Source organism: Heterodontus francisci, unplaced genomic scaffold (genome assembly GCF_036365525.1).
Source record: "Heterodontus francisci isolate sHetFra1 unplaced genomic scaffold, sHetFra1.hap1 HAP1_SCAFFOLD_61, whole genome shotgun sequence".
Lineage (NCBI taxonomy): Eukaryota > Metazoa > Chordata > Chondrichthyes > Heterodontiformes > Heterodontidae > Heterodontus > Heterodontus francisci.
Window position 1 is genome coordinate 3106647 of NW_027141441.1, and position 22870 is coordinate 3129516.

Consider the following 22870-nt stretch of genomic DNA (forward strand, 5'->3'; position numbering starts at 1 on the left):
GGTGTAGGGTCCCAACTCTTTTAGTCTAACTTGATAACCAAGATGTCTTATACTGGGAATTCGTCGAATGTCTCTCCTCTGTACCCTTTCCAAAGCCTCAATGTCACCCATCATGTGAGGAGACCAAGACTGGATACAATATTCCAAGTGAGTCCTGACCAAGGTTTCATAAAAGGACAAATTCGGGACATCTCAGATACTGAAGGAGTCCGTGTCCAGAAGCAGCAAGACCTGGACAACATTCAGACTTTGGCTGCTAAGTGGCAAGTAACATTCACACCACATAAGTACCAGGCAATGACCATCTCCAACAAGAGAGAATGTAACCATCTCCCTTTGACGTTCAACAGCATTACCATCGCTGAATCCCCCCACTATCAACATCCTGGGGGTAACCATTGACGAAAGCTTAACTGGACCATTCAAATACATACTCTGGCTACAAGAGTAAATCAGATAGTGGGAATTCTGTGATGAGTAACTCAGCTCAAGGCACGAGGTGAAATGCTCATTAGGAGAGCAGGAGAAATGGACTGGTCAGGTGGGCAGAGAAGTGGCAAATGGAACTCAACTTGGAGAAGTGTGAGGTGATGCCTTTGGTGAGGTCAAACACAGCAAAGGAAGACACAATTAATGGGTGAATGCTGAGAGGTGTAGAGGAAGTGAGGGACCTTGAAGTGAATGTCCACAAATCCCTGAAAGTAGCAGGACAGGTTGATAAGTTGGTTGAGAAGGCTTATGGAATCCTTTCCTTTATTAGCCGATGTATAGAATATAAGAGCAGGGAGGTTATGCTGGAACTGTATCAATCATTAGTTAGGCCACAACTTGAGATCTGTGTGCAGTTCTGGTCACCTCATTCCAGAAAGGATGTAATTGCACTAGAGAGGTTACAGAGGAGATTTACGAGGATGTTGCCAGGACTGGAAAAATGCAGCGATGAGGAAAGATTGGATAGACTGGGGTTTTTCTCCTTGGAATAGAAGAGGCTGAGGGGAGATTTGATTGAAATGTACAAAATTGTGAGGGGTCTGGATACAATGGATGGGAAGGGTCTATTTACCTTAGTAGGGAGGTCAGTGACCAGGGGGCATAGATTTAAAGTGATGTGTTGAATAATTAGAGGGGAGATGAGGAAAGGTTTTTTCACCCAGAGGGCTGTGGGAGTCTGGAACTCACTGCCTGTAAGGGTAGCTGAGGCAGAAACCCTCAACTCATTTAAAAGGAGTCTGGATGTGCACCTCAAGTACCTGAACCTGCAGGGCTACGGTCCAAATGCTGGACAATGGGATTCAGCTGGGCGGCTCGTTTTTTGGCCTGCCTGTGCTGTAAACTTTCTATGTTCTATGATTCTATGCAGACACAATGGGCCGAATGGCCTCCTTCTGCACTGCAATAACTTTGTGATTTTTGACTCTCCAAAACTTGTCAACCATCGACAAGGCACAAACCAGGATGAGTGCAGCACCAACCATACTCTAGAAACTCGACACTGTTCAGGACAAAGCAGCCACCATGATTGTCACCCCATTCACCACCTTAAACATTCACTCCCTTCATCACTGACACACAGTGGCAGTAGTGTGTACCATCTACCAGATGCACTGCTGCAACTCACCAAGGCTCCGCAGACAGCACCTTCCAAACCGAAGACCTCCACCACCTTGAAGGACAAGGGCTGCAGATGCATGGAAACACCACCATGTGCAAGCTCCCCTCCAAGTCACACACCATCTGATCTGCAAATATATCGCTGTTCATGCACTGATGCTGGGTCAAAATTCTGGATCTCTCTTCCTAACAGCACTGTGGGTGTACCTACACCACATGGAGTGCAGCAATTCAAGAAGGTAGCTCACCACCATCTTGTCAAGGACAATTAGGGATGGGTAACAAATTCTGGACTTGTCAGTGTCGCTCACATCCCATGAAAGAATATGCCTCATCTTATACTCAATTGTCCTCTGAATGCAGCCCAACCCCTTATTTGCTCCAGCTATCACTTCACAGCATTGTTGCTGTACCTTTAGAGATCTGTGCACCAGAACATCCAGATCTCTGCTCAAAATTATTTTCTTTTTTCCACCTACTTTAATGTTTTTCCCTGAAGGGTGTATGAATGTTGAGCATTCGCCCTGTCCACATGAATAACACTGCACTTACCCAAATTAAACATCATTTACCAGTCATGAACCCAATCTCCCAACACATTAAGATCAGCCTGAAACAGTCGAGTATCGTCTACAGTCTGAACACTCGCACAGATCTTCAAATCATCTGTAAATTTACAGATGGTGCCCCCTACACCTACATCCAGATCATTAATAAAAATAGTAAAGAGCAACAGTCCCAACACCGATCCCTGTGAGATACCATTGGTGACTGGTCTCCAAACAGATCCAGATCCATCTGTAACTACTTTCTGCCTACGTCCTGCCAGTCAGTTCCCAATCCAGATCAATATATTACCACTGATACCAGGGACTTTAATCTGATAGAGAAGCCTCTTGTGTGGAACCTTATCAAAATCATTTGGCTGAGATCTGCTAATTGAACACAGGCCGGGGATGAGGCCTAGGCCTGTCCTGCTTTGTGTGTGGGTCTCAGGACCACACAAGGTGAGATCAGCTCACTTAGCACAGGCCCATCCTGCTCTATATGGTGCTCAGTACCTCACCAAATGAGAATAACTAACACACCACAGACCATGGAGCCTCGGCCCATCCTTCCCTGATTGCGGTTTAGTGCCAACCAGGTCAGATCAGCTAATTCAGCACAGGCCGGAGATGGAAGTTGGATCTTTCCTGCTCTGGGGACTCCGTACCATACCAGGTGCGATGAAGTAAAATACCACAGGCCGGGGATGGAGCCTGAGATTTCCCTGTTCTGTGTGGGGCTCTGTACAACAACGTGTGAGAAGAACTATCATCCCTCAGGCTGAGGAAGGAGCCTGGGCCCATTCTGTTCTGTGTGGATCCTACCACACTGAGTGGGATCAGTTAACACAACACAGGCCATGAATACAACCAGGCCCTTTCCTGCTCCGTGTGGCTCATGGTCACACCAGGTGGCATCAGCTAACAGAGCACAGGCTGGGGCTGGGGCTGGAGCCTGGGCCCGCCCTGCTCTGTGGGCTCAGTAACAACCCGGAAGATGAACTTTTTTCAAAAGACTTCAGTGTATTTATCTCTGTCCAACACTCTGAGGCAGCTTTCTGTGTTTATAAAGAGTGTAATTTATTGACTGGTCTCTTGGATCAAACAGGGTAACAGACAGAGGTCTGTGTGCAGAGGGTTTGGGGGTGAGCTCTGATTCCTAACCCTTTCTGGATTGTGAGGAATAAAGAATGAATGAGAGAGAGAGAATGTGGGAGAAGGGATGATGGAAGAATTTGTCCGTGAACCTGATTCAAAGTGTCTCAAACGCAAGATAATATTAAGATATCAAGAGCAGAACATTAACATAATCTGAGTTCCGCGATCTGGTCGGGTCCCATTCCCCTGAAGTGAGGAATGAACGGGTGGGGAAATTCCGCCTGGAGTTATATTTGTCTCCAATGAAGATGAGTTCACAGTGAGGCTGGAATAGCTCAGTTGGGAGAACACTAGATTGAAGAACCAGGATACAATCCCTGGTTTCATCAGTTTTAATTTGGTGTCTCCTTCATTTTAAGTAGAGAGAATCAGAGGGGAGATTTTCCACTCTTGACCCCATGGGCTGAATTTTAAACTAACGGTGCGGCTCTCGGCAGAGGCACCGGAAGTGGGTGCCGTCACCACACGAGTGAAATGTGGCCGGCCGACCCCGATCACGGAGCAGCCGACCAATTAATGAAGGGGAGGCATGGGGCCCATGTAAACAAGGACCAGAGGTAGTGAACGAGGCACCGAGGGCACCGACATCTGACACAACGGCAGGCGCTGGCACCATATTTAAAGGGCTGCCAGCCCTGCATTCACTGCTGCCTGGTTTAAAGGAGTGTCTTCCTGAGAGCCCTCTGCTGCCCCAGGTCCCATTCTGCTGCCCCAGGACCCATTCTGCTGCCTCTGCTGTCCCAGAACCCGTTCTGCTGCCTCTGCTGCCCCAGGATCCGTTCTGTTGCCTCTGCTGCCCCAGAATCCGTTCTGTTGCCCCAGGACCCGTTCTGCTGCCTCTGCTGCCCCAGGATCCGTTCTGCTGCCCCAGGACCCGTTCTGCTGCCTCTGCTGCCCCAGGATCCGTTCTGCTGCCTCTCCGAACCACACACTCTGTCCCACACCCCTGGTACCATTGCAGAAAATCTTTTCTGTTCATTTCATCCCTCATAAATAATTGAAATGAAATGTTTGTTCGGAAATGCACAACATAAAAAGGAGAGAGAAATAAATGCTGAGTAAAATAGAAGTCAATGTTTGGAAGGTAAAAAGAGCAAAAGATGTAACTTTTATTCTGGATGAGTGAGAGGAATATATCACAATTTGGGGCTTTTGCAAGACGATTTACTGATGAACCTGGGATTTGAGAGGAAGCTGGTTCATGGTTTACAGAACAAATTCAGCCCCTGGGGTGGAGCCAACAGCTGCACCGTCCAATAACAGACAGGATGGGGACACTGTCTCAGGCCCAGTGAGCTCAGTCGATGAAAGCATGAAACTCTGAATCTCAAGTTTTTGAGTTTGAGCCCACGGTGGGTGTTTTCTATTTCCTTTTTAGACTGATTTTACAGGCGTTATCCAGCTCTGAATTCCTCGGCAGAGAGTTCAAGGAGTGTTTGAAATGAGATTCAAAAGCAGTATGAGAAAGTCTCTCATTGATTCAGGGCTCTTACCTCTCTGCAGCAACTCACTGCTGAAGATTGAACTTTTTCTCATTTCATTCTCAGCTCATGGTCAGTGTGGACCCATGGGTCTTCTGGCTGTCTCCCACTTCACAATCCATCAGTGCTGAGAAAGCATTGGGGAATATTACACACATGTTACAATGTTTTATAAATACTTGAATGTATTTCACACTGTGTCTAACAGTGTGAATCTCCCCTGGTATATCAGCTCACCAACACTTCAACAGAACATTCACATAATGTGAGCTCTGAGATCTGTTCAGATCCCATTCCCAAGACCTGGAAAGTGGGATTGGGCTGGATCACTCTTTTTCAGCTGGCACACACACGATTGCTAAATGGTCTCATTCTGTGCCATAAATTTTCTCCATTTTCTATGTTCTATGAAGTGAGGTGTGATTGGGAGGGTCAATTCCACCAGGGTTATATTTTCTACCAAAACAATGACACAAGGGATACTTCACATTTTTATTCATTCATTCATGCGATGTGGGCATCGCTGGCTAGGCCAGCATTTATTGCCCATCCCTAGTTGCCCATGAGAAGGTGGTGGTGAACTGCCTTCTTGAACCGCTGCAGTCCATGTGGGGTAGGTACACCCACAGTGCTGTGAGGAAGGGAGTTCCAGGATTTTGACCCAGCGACAGTGAAGGAACGGCGATATAGTTCCAAGTCAGGATGATGTGTGGCTTGGAGGGGAACTTGCAGGTGGTGGTATCCCCTGCATTTGCTGCCCTTGCCCTTCTCGGTGGTATAGGTCGCTGGGTTTGGAAGGTGCTGTCTAAGGAGTCTTGGTGCATTGCTGCAGTGCATCTTGTAGATGGTACACACTGCTGCCAATGTGTGCCGATGGTGGAGGGAGTGAATGTTTGTAGATGGGGTCCCAGTCAAGTGGGCTGCTTTGTCTTGGACGGTGTTGAGATTCTTGAGTTGGAATTGCACCCATCCAGGCAAGTGGAGAGTATTCCACCACACTCTTGACTTGTGAATTGCAGATGGTGGACAGGCTTTGGGGAGTCAGGAGTCATGGATGAGTGAGAGGAATATATCACACTTTGGGGCTTTTGTAAGAGGATTAATTGATAAACCTGGGATTTGAGAGGAAGCTGGTTCATGATTTACAGAACAAATTCAGCCCTTGGGGTGGAGCCAACAGCTGCACTGTAATTACTCACCTCAGGATTCCAAGCCTCTGACCTGCTCTTGTCGTCACGTTATTTGTATGGCTACCCATGGTAACCCCCATGATGTTGATGGTGGGGGATTCAGTGATTGTAATGCTATTGAATGTCAAGGGGAGGTAGTTAGATTCTCTCTTGTTGGAGATGGTCATTGCCTGGCACTTGTGTGGTGCGAATGTTACTTGCCACTTATCATCCCAAGCCTGTGAGACTGAAATAGCTCAGTTGGGAGTGTGTTAGACCGAAGATCCCAGGTTCAATCTGGGGTTTTGGCAGTTTTCCTTTATTCTGCATCGCCCTTTGGTTTTGACTCTTGAGCTGCACAATTTACACTGAAATTATTTACCCAACTCTGAAGGTTGGATTGGAACAGAGAGATATCAAGGATGGGAAATATTTACATTGTCAGCTTTAGCTTATTCTCTACCTCCTTGTGTCCTTTTCCACAGTTTTTGAATCTTTCGGGGCCGGGTGAACATTTGATTTGTTGCCTATGTCCCAAACTGAAGCCTTTTCCACATCTCTGGGCGGTCAGACTTGCTCTGTCTGTTTTTGTTGCTCGTGACCATTAACGAGAACAGGCCACGAGTTCAATGTTTATCAGCAAACGGAAGATAATTGGAAAGAATTCTGTGTTACTCCAGACCAGTGACAAAGATGCAATGGATGTTATTCAAAATAAATTCCCTTTGACATTTTATGTAAACTTGTTTGCATCTAAAAGTTGGATTTTAAGTGTAACAAAAATGTGTCAAATTAATGACTGACCATGTGACAGCACACATGGGGATCAAATCCACAGCCTTGTTGTTATCAACACTGCGTCCTAACCAACTGAACTAAGCGGCCTATAGACAGAGCCAGGTATGGTTTTGAGCCGCACGCTGGGCGGTTTGTGTTTTATTTCTCACACTGGGTGACAGAGCGATTGTACAAACAATGGACACATCACATCCCTGAAACATTGTTCTGATATGAAACAGTGTGAAATAAGAACTGAGCATGGAAATGGAACGGAACCAGAAATCAGGACTTTAATCTATTAAAGTTGATCTTGAAATTCAACCATTCACTGAACATTCCAATTAATCGAACTCTCATCTGATATAAAATCCAGGAACTTGAGCTGCTGTAAAACACAACTGAGCCTGACGTGATTTGAACACGCAACTTTCTGATCTGGAGTCAGACGCGCTACCGTTGCGCCACAAGCTCACAGATAGAGGAAAGTGTTCCATTCATGGCAGACTAACTTCTTGTTTAGATTCAGTGATTGAAATTAATTCAATCCTCATCTGACCTCCGCTCTGGAAAGGTCTGCCACCCGACCTGAACCCGACGGGACCCGTGTCGGGTTCGGGTCGTGTCGGGTCGCTATTCCGGGTCTGGCTTTCGGGCTCGGGTCAGGTCGGGCCAGGTTCGGGTCGGGCTGGGTCCAGGTCGGGCTGAGTCCGTGTCGGACACACACAGTAAGTATTACATTTAACTCTGCTGGGAAGTTGAGTTTAATAAGTGTCAAAAGTTGAAAAGCCAACCTAAGCTTTGAGTCCGGGTCATCAAGGAGGGAAACTCTGAGTCTGCTCAGTGAGCAAGTGAGCATCTCTATGACGTCATTGCGCTCATGCTGCAGCTTCCTGTAGATTCGGAATCGGGAGGTAGATAAAGTGAACATTCCGGTGGTCGGGTAGTTTGGGCGTGAGAATAAATGGAGATACTCGGGCCGGGTCGGGCTCGGGTCCAATGTGGTTCTGTCGGGTTCGGGTCGGGTTTTTTTTCCTGACCCGAGCAGGCCTTTACCGCTCTGTCAGTTCAGTGCCTTATTTAAAATATTACTTGGAGTTCTGTTTTACAGGGTCTCGGCTGTTTAAGTATTTCCCAGATCCACTACTCTGATTAATCAGACATTTTGCTGCTAACTGCTGCTGCTACAATTGAAATGTAAAAAAGAATTTCCAGTGACCTGCAACCAATGGACAAATACATTTCAGAAAGATAAAGCTCATTCACCAATCCACAAATGTGTCTTTCTGCTTATATTTATAAACAACTCCTTCTCTCCACTATGAGAACTATACAATCACTACAGTTATTTGAAAGTTAGTATAAGATGTTCCAGTTCATCAATTTTAAAACTGCAGCAGGTATTTTCCAGAAAACTTCTCTGTTGGAACCTCAGTCCCATTTAGATTGAAAGTGGACAATTAATGTATTCACTTGTTCATTGTGGACAGGTGTCTGACTTGGAATAAATCTCATTAACTTTCAATGAGGTGGCAGTATTTCTGTGCTCCCATTTTACACAGTCTGTCCTGTTCATGCACCATGTTTTTATTCTCCTCTCCCATTCTCCACAGGATACAGATTACAAGCATCATCAATCTAGCTGTTGAAAAGCATTGGAAGAATCTGGTCACACAGGTATTGAAACATTCATTATCTGCCATTTTACAAGTTGGTTGCTTTAAACACAGTACAATGTGCAATCATCTTGAAAAGAGATTCTATTCAATGTCCAATATAAATTGAATTACAAACCTGACAGACAAACACAGGAGAACAAGTGATGAGTGAACACAAACCTCATGGTGCTCATTTTCAGATTTATTGCAGTCATCTTACAAAACAAGTGAAAGAATATTCCAGTGAAATGATTTGGAAAGTAGGTGTGACTTTTGTTGGTGCCTTTCTTTGCTCTGTTGGTGAAACTTTCTTGCACCTGACTCCTGTTCATGTCTCTGTTTCCTCTGTTGAATGAGGAAGGAAGTATTTGATCAGAAATCAACTGGATTGTGTACCTTTGAGAGGGGATTTCTGCACCGTCAGGGCTGGAAACAGGAGTAAGTGAAAGACAATGTGTGGAGTTTGATTTTGTACAGAGGGAGAGCAAATCTTACATGGCTGTGAGATATTGGCCTGGATTTTGCAGCCCAATAGTGGTGAACTCTGAGACTTTCACGGCTATTGAGGGTCTGAACAGCACTGCAACTGCTGGTACATGCACACACTAACACCAGCATCTGGAAGTTGTGGTGGTGAGAAATGTGCTTAGAAGGAGCCTCTGATCATAATCGCACCAGCCCACTCTTTAAAGTGACAGGGACCTGTAGTTCAGCAATTTGGGCTCATTGCCCACAACGTACCCTGATTTTTACCTGGGTTGGATTAAAGCCGGTACCAACAGGCTCAGGGCCTGCTCGGGAAGGACTTTTCTGTTGACACAACAGCTCCACTATTCCAGGAAGACACCGGCAGCAACAGGGATCAACTTTCAGAGGGAGTTCAGACATTTTAAATGTTGTATTTTGTTTCTTAATTGTATGTAACTTTTTAGCAAGGCCTTATCAGAGTTCTTAAATTTACCTCTGACTTTTTATTAACAAGATTGAAGTGCTTTTAAAAGATCTCTAAATATATATGACTTTTTATCGAGATTTACCTGGCTTCTTTGTGAAGAATCGAGTAAGATTGAAATGACTTTTAAAAACTAAATCTTATCCTTTAAAATCTGGCTTACATGTAGATGACATTGGAAGATGGCTTCAGAATAACTTAGACTATCTTTCTAACAGGTACTGCAACAGCTTTAGTCCTACTTTCTGCAAAAGCTGGTGAATTACAAAGAAACAATGCATTGAGCATTTTATAAACTGTTGATGCAGATGGAATTCAAATTTATACTTGTAAAACAGAAGGAATTAATAATCCATCACCTTAACCTCTCAAACACTTCATCATCCAGCTTTGTGCCAGCAACCCATCACATGTCTTTTTTGCCTCTATGAAAATTTGGGCAGGACGGTCACCTTCAGCTCAGATCCTGACTGTGCATCCAGATGTGCAATGATGGAAATGTAGCTTCTGTAAGTAAATGACATTTCCATCACATCAGGTCATGGCCTGTTGGGAATGGAGTGGTGTGAAACATTTCCAGACCATGTCCAACACGTTTCTACTCAGTGTGAAAACCCACCACGGAAAGACTGGAACATACAATCATTTGATCACATCATGATTAACATCACTCAGACACCTGAACCATTAGGCCACTGACGAAGTCATGATGACTTCAAATTTCTCATGAAATGACAACTGAACTAACTGACTGGAAGAATTGCTTTAACTCCACGTGATCAGAGAGGCACAGCCTCAGACCGACTTGGCAGATGAATATTGATTGAATAATTTCTGTGTGAGGAATGTTCCAGCATCATAAATCAGGGGAACGTGCCGACTGAGCTGTGTCTTCATCTCTTCTGGGCAGTCGGACAGTTCACCCTTCATTCTGCTCTGATTCACTTTCCAAAGCGGATCTACAGATTCTCAAATCTGGAGACTGGGTTTTCTTATTTTGTTCCTTTTGATTTTTCTTGCTCCTGAATGATAATATATTCTAAACCTCGGATCAACCCTCCCCTTTGCGTCGTGTTATAGTCTTGGTTAAAAGAGACACAAAACGGCACAAACACTCTGAAACATACAACACGGTCACACTTTCCTTCAGTGAGATTAATGTTGAGCTGTTTTCCAGGTTAAATGCAACTGCAAACACATTGCTCTCAAAGAAATTGTACGGGATTGAGTTGCCGTTGAAATATTAGCACTGGACATGTGTCCGAGCAGGAACAGCCATTCCAAACTCACATCCTTCACAAAGGCAAGCACTGAGCTGTTTTCTTTTGTGAATGAAATTCATAAGAAAAGTTAAAGTTCACAAGAAAATGGATGTAAATGATTGATAGCTAAACTTTTGAAGCAAGCATATGAATCCAAGATTTTCTGATGATTAGACAAACACTCGAACCAATTAAGCTACTGAGCCAGATCACAAGTGCTGTGACAACTAAGGGCAGAGGAGGGCACTCTTTATTCTCATCCCACTTCTCCACAGGTCACAACATCTATGTGAACTTTTCCCACATACTGATACAGTCAATCATGTACTCTATTTTTCCCAGAATAGAATACACTGACCAGGTTTCTTTAATGAAGAACAAAATTATCCATTTATTGTCAAACAAGTTTTAACTAGTCATGAAGTAAAGCATAAACACACAGGTGGAAATTTTAAAAGTTCCTTTTTCACCTTTACCAACTTTTAAAGTCCTTTTTTTTATCTTCGAGCCACACGCACACACACACACCGGATAGCTGAAAAAATAAAAGGGATTTTTTTTTAAATTCAGCACTCTGTTACAGACAAAAAAATCCTCTTGGGCTGTTTATTTGCTCATTTTTGAAGAAATCATCAGATGAGATATGTTGCTCCAAAACTGGAATACAGTCTAACTTCCGAGTATACGTAGACAGGTCACTCGGGTATTTTAGATCAGTTCTTTTCAGAAGGCATTGAGAATTAATTTTAGCAGGCCTTCTTCAAAGACATGCGACAAGATGAATAAACTCAGTGGACTTCTCAGGGTCTTTTAAAGATTTTCTGGAAAACAAACTGGGTTGTGGTCTTCTCTCCTTCCTTGACGATTCTTCAGGCTAACTTTATCAGCTGCTCACTCCAGCAGGTAAAACACACTGACTGCGACAACCAAAGGTTGTGAGTTTTCTGCCTTCTTAGGTTTGCGATGCTGCTGCCAAGCTTGTCCAATCAAGGGGCATGACTGACTTCACTAACCACATTTCTCCCTGTTACCAGGGTTTCTGCTCTATATTTAACTTGAATTATGTGACAACCAGTAAACATCGTTGCCAAATTGGTTCTTTTGGTGCCCTCTTGAAAAAGAACTGGTCCTACACTTATTCAGTTTGATTATGACTTCTTCAAAAAATATTTTAAAAGAAACAAAATTCCTTCCATAACATCATGTACTTTCCCTAAGCTACAGGTTATTGCAAGTCTCTCTGGCTGTGTTTATTTTTGGTGATTTTGTAATCAGGTTCTTTTGGAATCCATGTGTTTGCAGATCTTTGTGAGTGAGAGATGTGGTAATGTGTTTAAAAGATTTCCCTGTAAATTATTCATATCTCCATCTTTCCCCGAACTTTGTACAAACACATTAATATGGGAATCACACACATCAGGCCGTCAAACCTGTCTGCTAAACATTGAAAGGTGACAGTGTTTACTGTGACGGGGTTCTATTTATGAAGACACATCTTGATGATTCACACATGTAAAAATTTGTATATTATGTTCATGACATAATGACATAAATAAACATTTCCTTGCACTTGCCATGCTTGGTGAACATTTTCTCTGTTGATGCCCCTTGAATATATTAGAGAACATGGTGACGAGGTTGAGATAAAAGTCTGTAAATATAGGCAGAATACAGCAGCAGGGACTGCAGTGAACAAGATTTACGTGACATATTTGTGCTTATGTTGGTGGGTGAAATAAGATACTAAACACACAAAATCCTACATTTGAGCTCGCGTAAAAGATTGCTCTGTCCATGGAGATAGCATCAAAGAATGCTCAGGAATTTTGTCCGATGCCAGTGATCGTAACACACTTCAGGGGAACTTAAAAAAAAATGGTAAAATGGGCTTTCGCAGAACAGATGAAATTTTACACAGAGAAGTGTGAAGTGATACAATTTGGAAGGAAGAATGCCATATAAATGAAACGTTACAATTCTAAACTGGGTGCAGGAGCAGAGAGACAATGTACACCAATGTTGAAAAGGTAGCTAAGAGCAAACAGGACACTTGGCTTTATTAATAGAGGCATAGAGTAAAAGCATATAAGTTATGCTAAACCTTTATAAAATACTGGGAATGAATGGCCTCCACCTGTACCTCCACAGAAAGCTTCCATTCCAGGTTTACACACACTCATCAGGATCACTCTCCACAGATCCTGCCACTCCAGGCTCGGACACCCACTTCAGGATCACTCTCCATAGATCCCAGCACTATGGGCTCGGAGACCCTCTTCAGAGATCCTAAATCTCCAGACATGGACATCCTTTGAGGACCACTCTCCACAGATTCTGCCCTCCAGGCTCAGACATCCTCTTCAGCGTCACTCTCCATACATCCCGCCGCTCCACGCACGGATATCTCCCTCAGGATCAGATCAAAGAATGTTGCTTGTCACTTATCAGCTCAAGCCTGAATGTTGTTCATGTCTTGCTGCTTGCAGGCACAGACGGCTTCAGTATCTGAGGAGTTGTGAATCATCAGCGAACATTCCCACTTCTCACTTATGTTGAAGAGAAAGCCATCAATGAAACAGCTGAGGATGGTTGGGCCGAGGGCACTGCCCTGAAAAACTGGGTATCCAGTCATGAATGGTGGTGGACAATTAAATAAGGAACCAGATGAGGAGGCTCCAAAAACATCCCTATCCTCAATGTTGGTGGAGCCGAGCACGTCAGTGCAAAAGGTGAAGCTGAAGCATTTGAAACCATCTTCAGTCAGAAATTGCTCAGTGGATGATTCATCTCGGCCTTTTGAGGTCCCCTGCATCACAGCTTCCAGTTTTCAGCCAATTCGCTTCACTCCACATAATGGCAAGAAACAGCTGAAGGCACTTGATACAGCAAAGACTATGGGCCCGAACAACATTCCGGCTCGAGTACTGAAGACTTGTGCTCCAGAACTAGCTGCGCTCTCAGCCAAGCTGTTCCAGTAGAGCTACAACACGGGCATCTACTTGACAATGTGGAAAATTGCCCAAGTGTGCCCTCTCCATAAAAAAAATGCAGGGCAAATCCAATCTGACCAATTGCCACCCCATCAGTCTACTATCAATCATCAGCAAAGTGATGGAAGATGTCACCAACAGTGCTATCAAGCACCACGCACTAAGCAATAATCTGATCATCGATGCTCAATTTAGATTCTGCCAGGGTCTCTCAGCTCCAGGAAATAATTTGGCAGATAGAGTAGAATGTGGGAAAATGTGAGGTTATCCACTTTGGTGGGAAGAATAGAAAAGGAAAATATTATTTAAATTGTGAGAGATTACAGAATGCTGCGGTGTAGAAGGATCTGAGTGTCCTCGTACATGAATCACAAAAAGTTACCATGCAGGTACAGCAAATAATTAGGAAGGCAAATGGAATGTTACCCTTTATTGCAAGGGGAATGGAGTATAAAAGTAGAGAAGTCTTGCTGCAAATGTACATGGTGCTGGTGAAACCACACCTAGAGTACTGTGTCCAGTTTTGGTCTCCTTATTTAAGGAGGGATATACTTGCATTGGAGGCAGTTGAGAGAAGGTTCATTGGATTGATTCCTGTGATGAAGGTGTTGTCTTGTGAGGAAAGTTGAGCAGGTTGGACCGATACTCATTGGAGTTGAGAAAAATGAAAGGTGAACTTATTGAGACATATAAGATTCTGAGGGGGCTTGACAGGGTAGATGCTGAGAGGATGTTTCCTCTCATGGTGGAATCTAGAACTGGGAGACACAGTTTCAGATTTAGGGGTTTTTCATTTAAGAAGGAATTTCTTCTCTCAGAGGGTCATTAATCTTTGGAATTCTTTACCGCAGAGAGCAGTGGAGGCTGGGTCATTGAATGTCTTCAAGATTTTTATCTACAAGAGAGCCAAGGGTTATGTGGGCAGGCAAGAAAGTGGGGTTGAGGTCATGATCAGGTCAGCCATGATCCTATTGAATGGCGGAGCAAGCTCGAGGGGCCAAATGGCCTACTCCTGCTACTAGTTCTTCTGATCTTATGTTTGTATGATCTCATTGCAGCTTGGTCCAAACAGAGACGAAAGAGTGGAATTCCAGAGGAGAGGTGAGAGTGATTGCCCTTGAGTGAGTGTGGCATCAAGGATCCCTAGCAAAATTGAAGTCAATGGGAATCAGGGGGAAAACTCTCCACTTGTTGAAGTCATACCTCGCACAAAACAAGATGTTGTGGTTAGTGGAGGCCAATCATCTCAGCCCAGGACACTGCCTCAGGAGTTTCTCAGGGTTGTGTCGTAGACCCAAACATCCCAGCTGTTTCATTGACGACTTTCTCTTCAACATAAGTCAGAAGTGGGAATGTTAGATGATGACTCACAACTCTTCAGATACTGAAGCAGTCTGTGCCTGCAAGCAGCAAGACCTGAACAACATTCAGGCTTGAGATGATAAGTAACAAGCAACCTTCTGGCCACACAAGTGCCAAGCAGTGAACATCTCCAATGAGAGAGAAAAAAAATCTACCTTTTGATATTCAGAAGCATTATCATAGTTAAATCCCCCACCATCAATATCTTGAGCAGAAACGTAACTAGACCAGTCACATCTATGCTGTGGCTATCAGCGCAGGTCAGAGATTACGAATTCTGCAGCAAGTATCTCACCTCCTGACACCCCAAATCCTGTCCACCATCTACAAGGCACAAGTCAGGAGGGATGGAATACATCCCACTCAACAACACTCAAGAAGATCAACACCATCCAGGACAAAGCAGCGCACTTGATCGGCACCTCACCCGCCACCTTAAACATTCAATCCCTCCACAACCAGTACACAGTGGCTGCAGTGTGTACCATCTCTATATGCACTGCAGCAACTCGCCAAGTATCCTTCAACAGCACCTTCCAAACTCGTGACCACTACCACCTCGAAGGACAAGGGCAGCAGATGCATGGGAACTCACTACCTGCAGGTTCCCCTCCAAGACTCTCACCATCCTGACTTGGAACGATATCGCCATTTCTTCACTATTGTTGGGTCACAATCCTGGAACTCCCTCCCCAATAGCACTGTGGGTGTTCCTGCACCATATGGACTGCATCAGTTCAAGAAGGCAGCTCTCCACCACCTTCTCAACGGCAATAGGAATGGGTAATAAATGCTAGCCTTATCAGCGATACTCACACCCAAGAATGAATAAAAACCAAATCACTCTCCACAGATTCCCCACAATCTGGGCTTGGACATTTACTTCAGGAGCACAGAGCTTTATATCACTGCAACATGAGTTCCAATCTTCATATTCTGTTCACTTTTCACATTATTTTCTCCCAGTCCACGAGCTTTTATTAATTCAGTATTCGCATCTCCGCTCCTCCGCCGTTTCTAACATCTCACCTCTTACAACAAAACACTCTGATCTATCGTAGGTACTAAATGACCCCTCATTTTAAACTCCATCTGCCAAAGCATTGCTCACTCACTTAATCTATCAAGAAGATTTGAAAATAAATTTCTTGCCAAAGGATAATTTTCTGCATCTGCTCCCTCGCCATTTGCTTTTCCCATTTGTCTTTCACTTGGTGCAAATCGAGAGAAAGTAAAGATGGAAGGAAGGAGGGGAGGAAAAATCCTGCTCCGTTTCGTGATCCCTATTTGATCTTCATTCCAGTGCAGTTTGGGTGAAGAATTCCAATTGTCTGTCTCAATTTTAAGAAAGTATAACCAATTCTGGAATCACTGTCTGGACATGGACAAGAACAGGTTTCGAGGCTGACTTCACACATAAACTCCCCCAACATAAACAATACACTAAACATTTCATAAACTAGCGACAAGGATGGGATCCGAACCCACATGTGCAGAGTACAACGGATCAACAATACATCGCATTAACCTCTCGGCCACCTTGTCAATTGCATAGGAATAGTTGTCACCTTCAGCACAGTTTCTGGCTGTGCAGCCAGCTGTGCAATGATGGAAATATATCTTCTGTCAGTAAATGAAGTTGGGAATGGAGCGGTGTGAAACATTTCCAGACCATGTCAAACACGTTTCTACTCAGTGTGAAAACCCACCACGGAAAGACTGGAACATACAATCATTTCAACACATCATGATTAACATCACGCAGACACCTGAGCCATCAGGTCACTGACGAAGTCATGATGACCGAATTTCTCATGAAATGACAGCTGAACTAACTGACTGGAAGAATTGCTTAAACTCCACATGATCAGCGAGGCACAGCCTCAGGCCGACTTGTCGGGTGGTGTAAACAGATATCACTGCTTCTGATCTTCACCAGAACAGAGAGTGAGATGTAACATTGATCATCAAACAGACTGTGAGAGAATACAACAGAATAAAACACATGGAGAGACACTGTGGAATAACAAATAGATTTGATTGGAATGTTGAAATTTTGATTGGAATGGATAAAACACCAGAAAGAGCAGATTAAAGTGGGATTCTCATCATTATATTGATCTGGGACAGAAAAGAGAAACTGATGGAAAGAAGAGAAGAAGGAAGAAAAGAAAGGAGGGAACTGTTCAATTTTTTCAGTTTTTTCACTCGCCCATCAAAGCTGATAAAAAAAGTTGCAAATAACAGAGAATTTCACCAAAAAGGGAGATTAAATGTTGCTGAAACATTGGATCGAAGGATGCCCCAACAGATCACCTGTTTAACTGTCTCCTCACGAGGGGATTTCAATCAGTGAGCAATATTATTCTCTACTTTTTTTGTTAATTGGTCCCAGAACTGTCACTTCTAATTAATATCTGTGTTCCGACTCCTGAATAATAAAATTGTGAGTTTCTCGATATTTTCTGGACACAGTTCCTGCTGAAAGAACTAAGAACTCTTTTCTAATTTACACAATACTCTAAACACACTCATCAAGCCTGCTAAGCTAGCATCTTTGGTGCTGCTTTCTCTTCTCCCAAACTTCATCTCATGTGACTGTTCCATCATCACTCTGACAGTGGGAGGGGTTGATCCCACTATCTTCAGCATTAACCCTTTACATCCTCATACCACACTGTCTGTCCAAAAAAAATGGGTGGAGGGAACTTCCTTCATTTATCAAAACACCAATAGCAGCACAGTGGCGCAATGGTTAGCACCGCAGCCTCACAGCTCCAGCGACCAGGATTCAGTTCTGGGTACTGCCTGTGTGGAGTTTGCAAGTTCTCCCTGTGTCTGTGTGGGTTTCCGCCGGGTACTCTGGTTTCCTACCACCTCCAAAAGACTTGCAGGTTGGTAGGTAAATTGGCCATTGTAAATTGTCCCTAGTGTAGGTACGTGGTTGGAGAATGGTGGGGATGTGGTAGAGAATATGGGATTAATGTAGGATTAGTATAAATGGGTGGTTGCTGGTTGGCACAGACTCGATGGGCCGAAGGGCCTGTTTCAGTGCTGTATCTCTAAATAAGAAAAGTAAAATAAAAGCTACCAGTCGTAAATCAACTCAAACCCATTAGAGAGATAGAGGGAGACTGTCAGAGAACTTCCTGCACCCAGTCCTGACCCTGTCACACTCAGCAGCTTCTCACCCAGACCCCACTCTCATCAACACTGAACATTGTTACCGAAACCCTTCAAATACTGTTTATAAAAGGTAGAAAAATTCAAACTTCATCACAGCTAGATTGAATAGAACAAAGTTTAATATCTTCTCGTCGTCACTCGGTAACCACATGAGACAGTCCTTAAATCAGTAGCATAAATTATCAGCTGTAAGAATGTTAGTCATTGGGTTGAATCATTTCTGTGTGAGGAATGTTCCAGCATCATAAACCAGGGGAACGTGTTGACTGAGCTGTGTCTTCATCTCTTCTGGACAGTTCACCCTTCATTCTGCTCTGATTCACTTTCCCAAAGCGGATCTACAGATTCTCAAATCTGGAGACTGGGTTTTCTTATTTTGTTCCTTTTGATTTTTCTTGCTCCTGAATGATAACATATTCCAACCTCGGATCAACTTTGCCCTGTGTCCCAGTCTCGGTTAAAAGCGACAAATAACGGCAACAACATTCTGAAACATACAACACGGTCACATTCTGCTTCAGTGAGATTAATGCTGAGGCAGTTTCCGTGTCGAATGCGATTGTGAACAAATATCTCTCAAGGAAATTGTGAGTGATCGAGTATTTGCACTGAATTTCTGTGCAAGAAGGGACAGTTTCAAACAGCCATTCCCAAATCACTTCCTTCACAAAGGCAAAGGCTTAACGTGTGACTCAACTTCACAAACAAATTTGAACTCGAAGTTCAGGAGAAGACAGAGATGTGAATGATTGACAGTGTAATCTTTAAATCATAATTTTCCGTTTCTTCGTTGAAGTGAAGCTCAACCCGAATCCACGAGAGATCGCGGAAAGCTGCAAACATGGATCCAGAAATCAGAAAAGTCGTGACACAGTTGGTGAGTACATTGTGACACTGCAGAATTTATCACCACATTGCAACATTGGCACATTCTTAGACTGTACATTATGAGACAGATTTGTGCTTATATTGGTGGATGAGAAAAGATACTAAACACACAAAATCCCAATTTGAGCTAGTGTGTAAGATTGCTCTTTCCACGGAGATAGCATCAAAGAATGCTCGTGAATTTCGTCCTATGCCAGTGACAGTAACACACTTCAGAGGAACTTAAACACACTGGTAAAATGGGCTTTCACACAACAGTTAAAATTTTACACAGAGAATTGTGAAGTGATACAGTTAGGGAGGAAGAATGAGACAATGTACACCAATCTTTTTTGATCAAGGTTTGAAAAGGTTGCTAAGAGCAAACAGGACACTTGGCTTTATTAATAGACGCATAGAGTAAAAGCAAATAAGTTATGCTATACCTTTATAAAACACTGGGGCTGAATGACCTACTGCTGTACCTCCACGGAAAGCTTCCACTCAAGGCTCGGACACCCTCTTCAGGATCACTCTCCATACATCCCGCCATTCCACGCACGGATATCTCCCTCAGGATCAGATCACAGCTCCACAGTCCTGCCACATCCAGTCGTGAATGGTGGTGGATAATTAAATAACTAACAAGATGAGGAGGCTCCAAAAACATTCACATACTCAATGATGGTGGTGCTGAGCACGTCAGTGCAAAAGATGAAGCTGAAGCATTTGCAACCATCTTCAGTCAGAAATATTAAGTGGATTTGATCTGTGCTAATTTCAGCTCCTCATGCTCGCTGGTGCCTTGGTTCTCTGGTGCTAATTTCAGAGTAAATCATGCAGCTTGACAATTGGAGCCAAAGAAAAAGACACAGGAGAGGTTGAAAGTGCCAAAACCTGGGATTGAACCAAGAACTGTTTAACTGTTAGTACAGCACGAACTCAACAAAGCTATTTCAACAACACACAAAAGCCACCATTCTGTCACTGCTTTGGAAGACAATATATACATTAAAGTGTTTGTAAAAAGATACAGAACATAACATGTGAGTAATATTCCCCATTGTTTTCTCAGTACTGATGGAGTGTGAAGTGGGAGACAGCCAGAAGTCCCACTGTGCCACACTGACCCTGAGCTGTGAGTGAAATGAGATAAAGTTCAATCTTTAGCAGAGAGATTCTGGAGAGAGGTAAGAGTCCTGAATCAAGGAAAGACTTTCTGACACAATAAAAGCAAAATACTGCAGATGCTGGAAATCTGAAATAAAAACAAAAAGTGCTGGAAATACTCAATAGCTCTGGCAGCATCTGTGGTGAGAGAAACCGAGTTAACGTTTCTGGTCTGTGACCTTTCATCAGAACTGACACAGGTTAGAAAATAATTAGGTTTTAAACAAGTGAAGGGGAGGGGCATGTGGGAGAGAACAAAAGGGAAGGTGTTTGACAGAGCAGAAGGCAGGAGAGATTAAATAACAAAGCTGTCCTGGGATAAAGGCAAAGAGTGTGTTAATGCTTGTGGTTGCCTGACACCAGTCATGCTCTGATGTTATTGAACACAATGTTCAATCCACAAGGCTGTAGGGTGCCGAATCAAAAGGTCGGGTGCTGCTCCTCGAGCTTGGGTTGATTTTCACTGGAACACTGGAGCAGGCCAAAGACAGAAATGTTGACATGAGAGCAGGGGGGAGTGTTGAAATGGCAAGCAACCAGAAGCTCAGGGTCATGATTTCGGCCTGAGCGGAGGTGTTCCATCTAATCTGCGTTTGGTCTCCCCAGTTTAGAGGAGACCACATTGTGAGCAGTGAATCCAGTATACATAATTGAAAGAAGTACAAGTAAATCGCTGCTTCACCTAAAAGGAGTGTTTGGGGCTTTGGATAATGAGAAGACAGGAGGGAAAAGGGCAGGTATTATATCTCCTGCGATTGCAGGGGAGGTGCCTTGGAAAGGGGACGAGGTATCGAGGGTAATGGAGGAGTGGACCAGGGTGTCGCGGAGGAAACAATCCCTTCAGAATGTTGACAAGGGAGGGGAGGATGCGTTTGGTGGTGGCATCACGCTGGAGGGGGCGGAAATGGTGGAGGATGATCATTTGGATGTGGAGGCAGATGGGGTGGAAAGTGAGGACAAGGGGAACCCTGTCGCAGTTCTGGGAGGGAGGGGAAGGGGGAAGGCAGAGGTTGAGAGTCCTGTCAACCACACTGGGAGGGGGCGGGGGCGGAGTAGTCAATTATATCTGAAGGAAGAAATGAACAGAACTGGCAGCTCAAAACTGGACATCCATGAGGCACTGTGGGCCATCAGCAGCAGCAGAATTGTATTTAAACACAATATGTTACCTCATGGCCTGACATATCCCTGACTCTGCCATTACCATCAAGCCAAGGGAGCAATAGTGCTTCAATGAAGTGTGCAGGAGGGCATGTCAGGAGCAGCACCAAGCAGACCTAAAAATGAGTGAAGCTACAACACAGGATTACTTGCATGTCATATAGCGGAAGCAGCATGCAATAGACAGAGCTGAGTGATCTCACAACCAACAGATCAGATCAAAGCTCTGCAGTCCTGCCACATCCAGTCCTGAATGGTGGTGGATAATTAAACAATTAACAGGAGGACGAGGCTCCACAAATATCCCCATCCTTAATGATAGGGGAGACCAGTATATCAGTGCAAAATACAAGGTTGAATCATTTGCAACCATCTTCAGCCAGAAGTGCCAAGTAGATGATCCATCTCGGCCTCCTCCTGAGATCCCCAGCATCACAGGTGCCAACATTCAGCTAAATCCACTTCACTCCACATGATATCAAGAAATGGCTGAAGGCTCTGGATACTGAAAACATCCTGGCTGCAGTGCTGAAGACTTGTGCTCCAGAACTAGCCACGCCGCCTGCCAAGCTACACCACTGGCATCTACCCGGCAATGTGGAAAATTGCCCAGGTATGTCCTGTACACAAAAAGCAGGACAAATCCAACCCGGTCAATTACTGCCCCGTCAGCCTCCTCTTGATCATCAGTAAAGTGATGGAAAGTGTCGTTGACAGTGCTATCAAGCAGCACTTACACAGCAATAACCTGCTCACCGATGCTCATTTTGGTTTCCGCCAAGGCCACTCGGTTCCTGACCTCATTATGGCCTTGGTTCAAATATGGACAGAAGAGCTGAATTCAGGAGGTGAGGTGAGGTGACAGTGACTGCTCTTGCCAAGGGCATCAAGGAGCCCTTGCAGAATTGAAGTCAATGGCAATCAAGGAGAAAAATCTCCACTGGTTGGAGGCATTCCTTGCGCAAAGGAATATGGTGCTGGTTGTTGGTGGCCAATCATCTCAGTACCAGACATCGCTCAGGAGTTCCTCAGGGTAGTGTCCTCGGCCCCAAACGTCTTCAGTTGCTTCATCAATAAACTTCCTTCCATCATAAGGTCAGAAGTGGAAATGTTCACTGATAATTGCAAAATGTTCAGTTGCATTAGTAACTCCTCAGATACTGAAGCAGTCCGTGTCCACATGTAGAGAGACCTGGGCAAGATTGGGCTTGGACTGATAAGTGGCAAGTAACATGCACGCCACAAAAATGCCAGGCAATGGCAATTTCCAACAAGAGTGAATCTAACCATCTCCCCTTGACAGTCAATGACATTGCCATTGCTGAATCCTTCACAATCAACATCCGGGGGGTTACCAATGAGCAGAAACTGAATTGGATCAGTCATATAAATACCGTAGCTACAAGAGCAGGTCAGAGGCTGGGAATTCTGCTGCAAGTAACTCACCTCCTGTCCACCATCTACAAGGCACAAGTCAGGAGTGTGATGTAATACTCCCCACTTGCCTGGATGAGTGGAGCT

At 44.2% G+C, this 22870-nt stretch overlaps 1 protein-coding gene and 1 non-coding gene across 2 annotated transcripts in view; one reads left to right on the top strand and one right to left on the bottom strand.

The window, feature by feature from the left end:
• Positions 1–22870, top strand: part of LOC137363434 (histone H2A-like) — a 67450-nt gene that overhangs the window by 3894 nt on the left and 40686 nt on the right. Inside the window, exons 3-4 of the mRNA XM_068027262.1 lie at positions 4735–4867; positions 18948–19028. Coding sequence (XP_067883363.1) covers positions 4735–4867; positions 18948–19028 — 214 coding nt within the window. The remainder of the gene's footprint in view (positions 1–4734; positions 4868–18947; positions 19029–22870) is intronic.
• On the bottom strand, positions 7144–7215 carry trnaw-cca (transfer RNA tryptophan (anticodon CCA)). The gene has a single exon. It is a non-coding gene; the product is annotated as a tRNA-Trp (tRNA).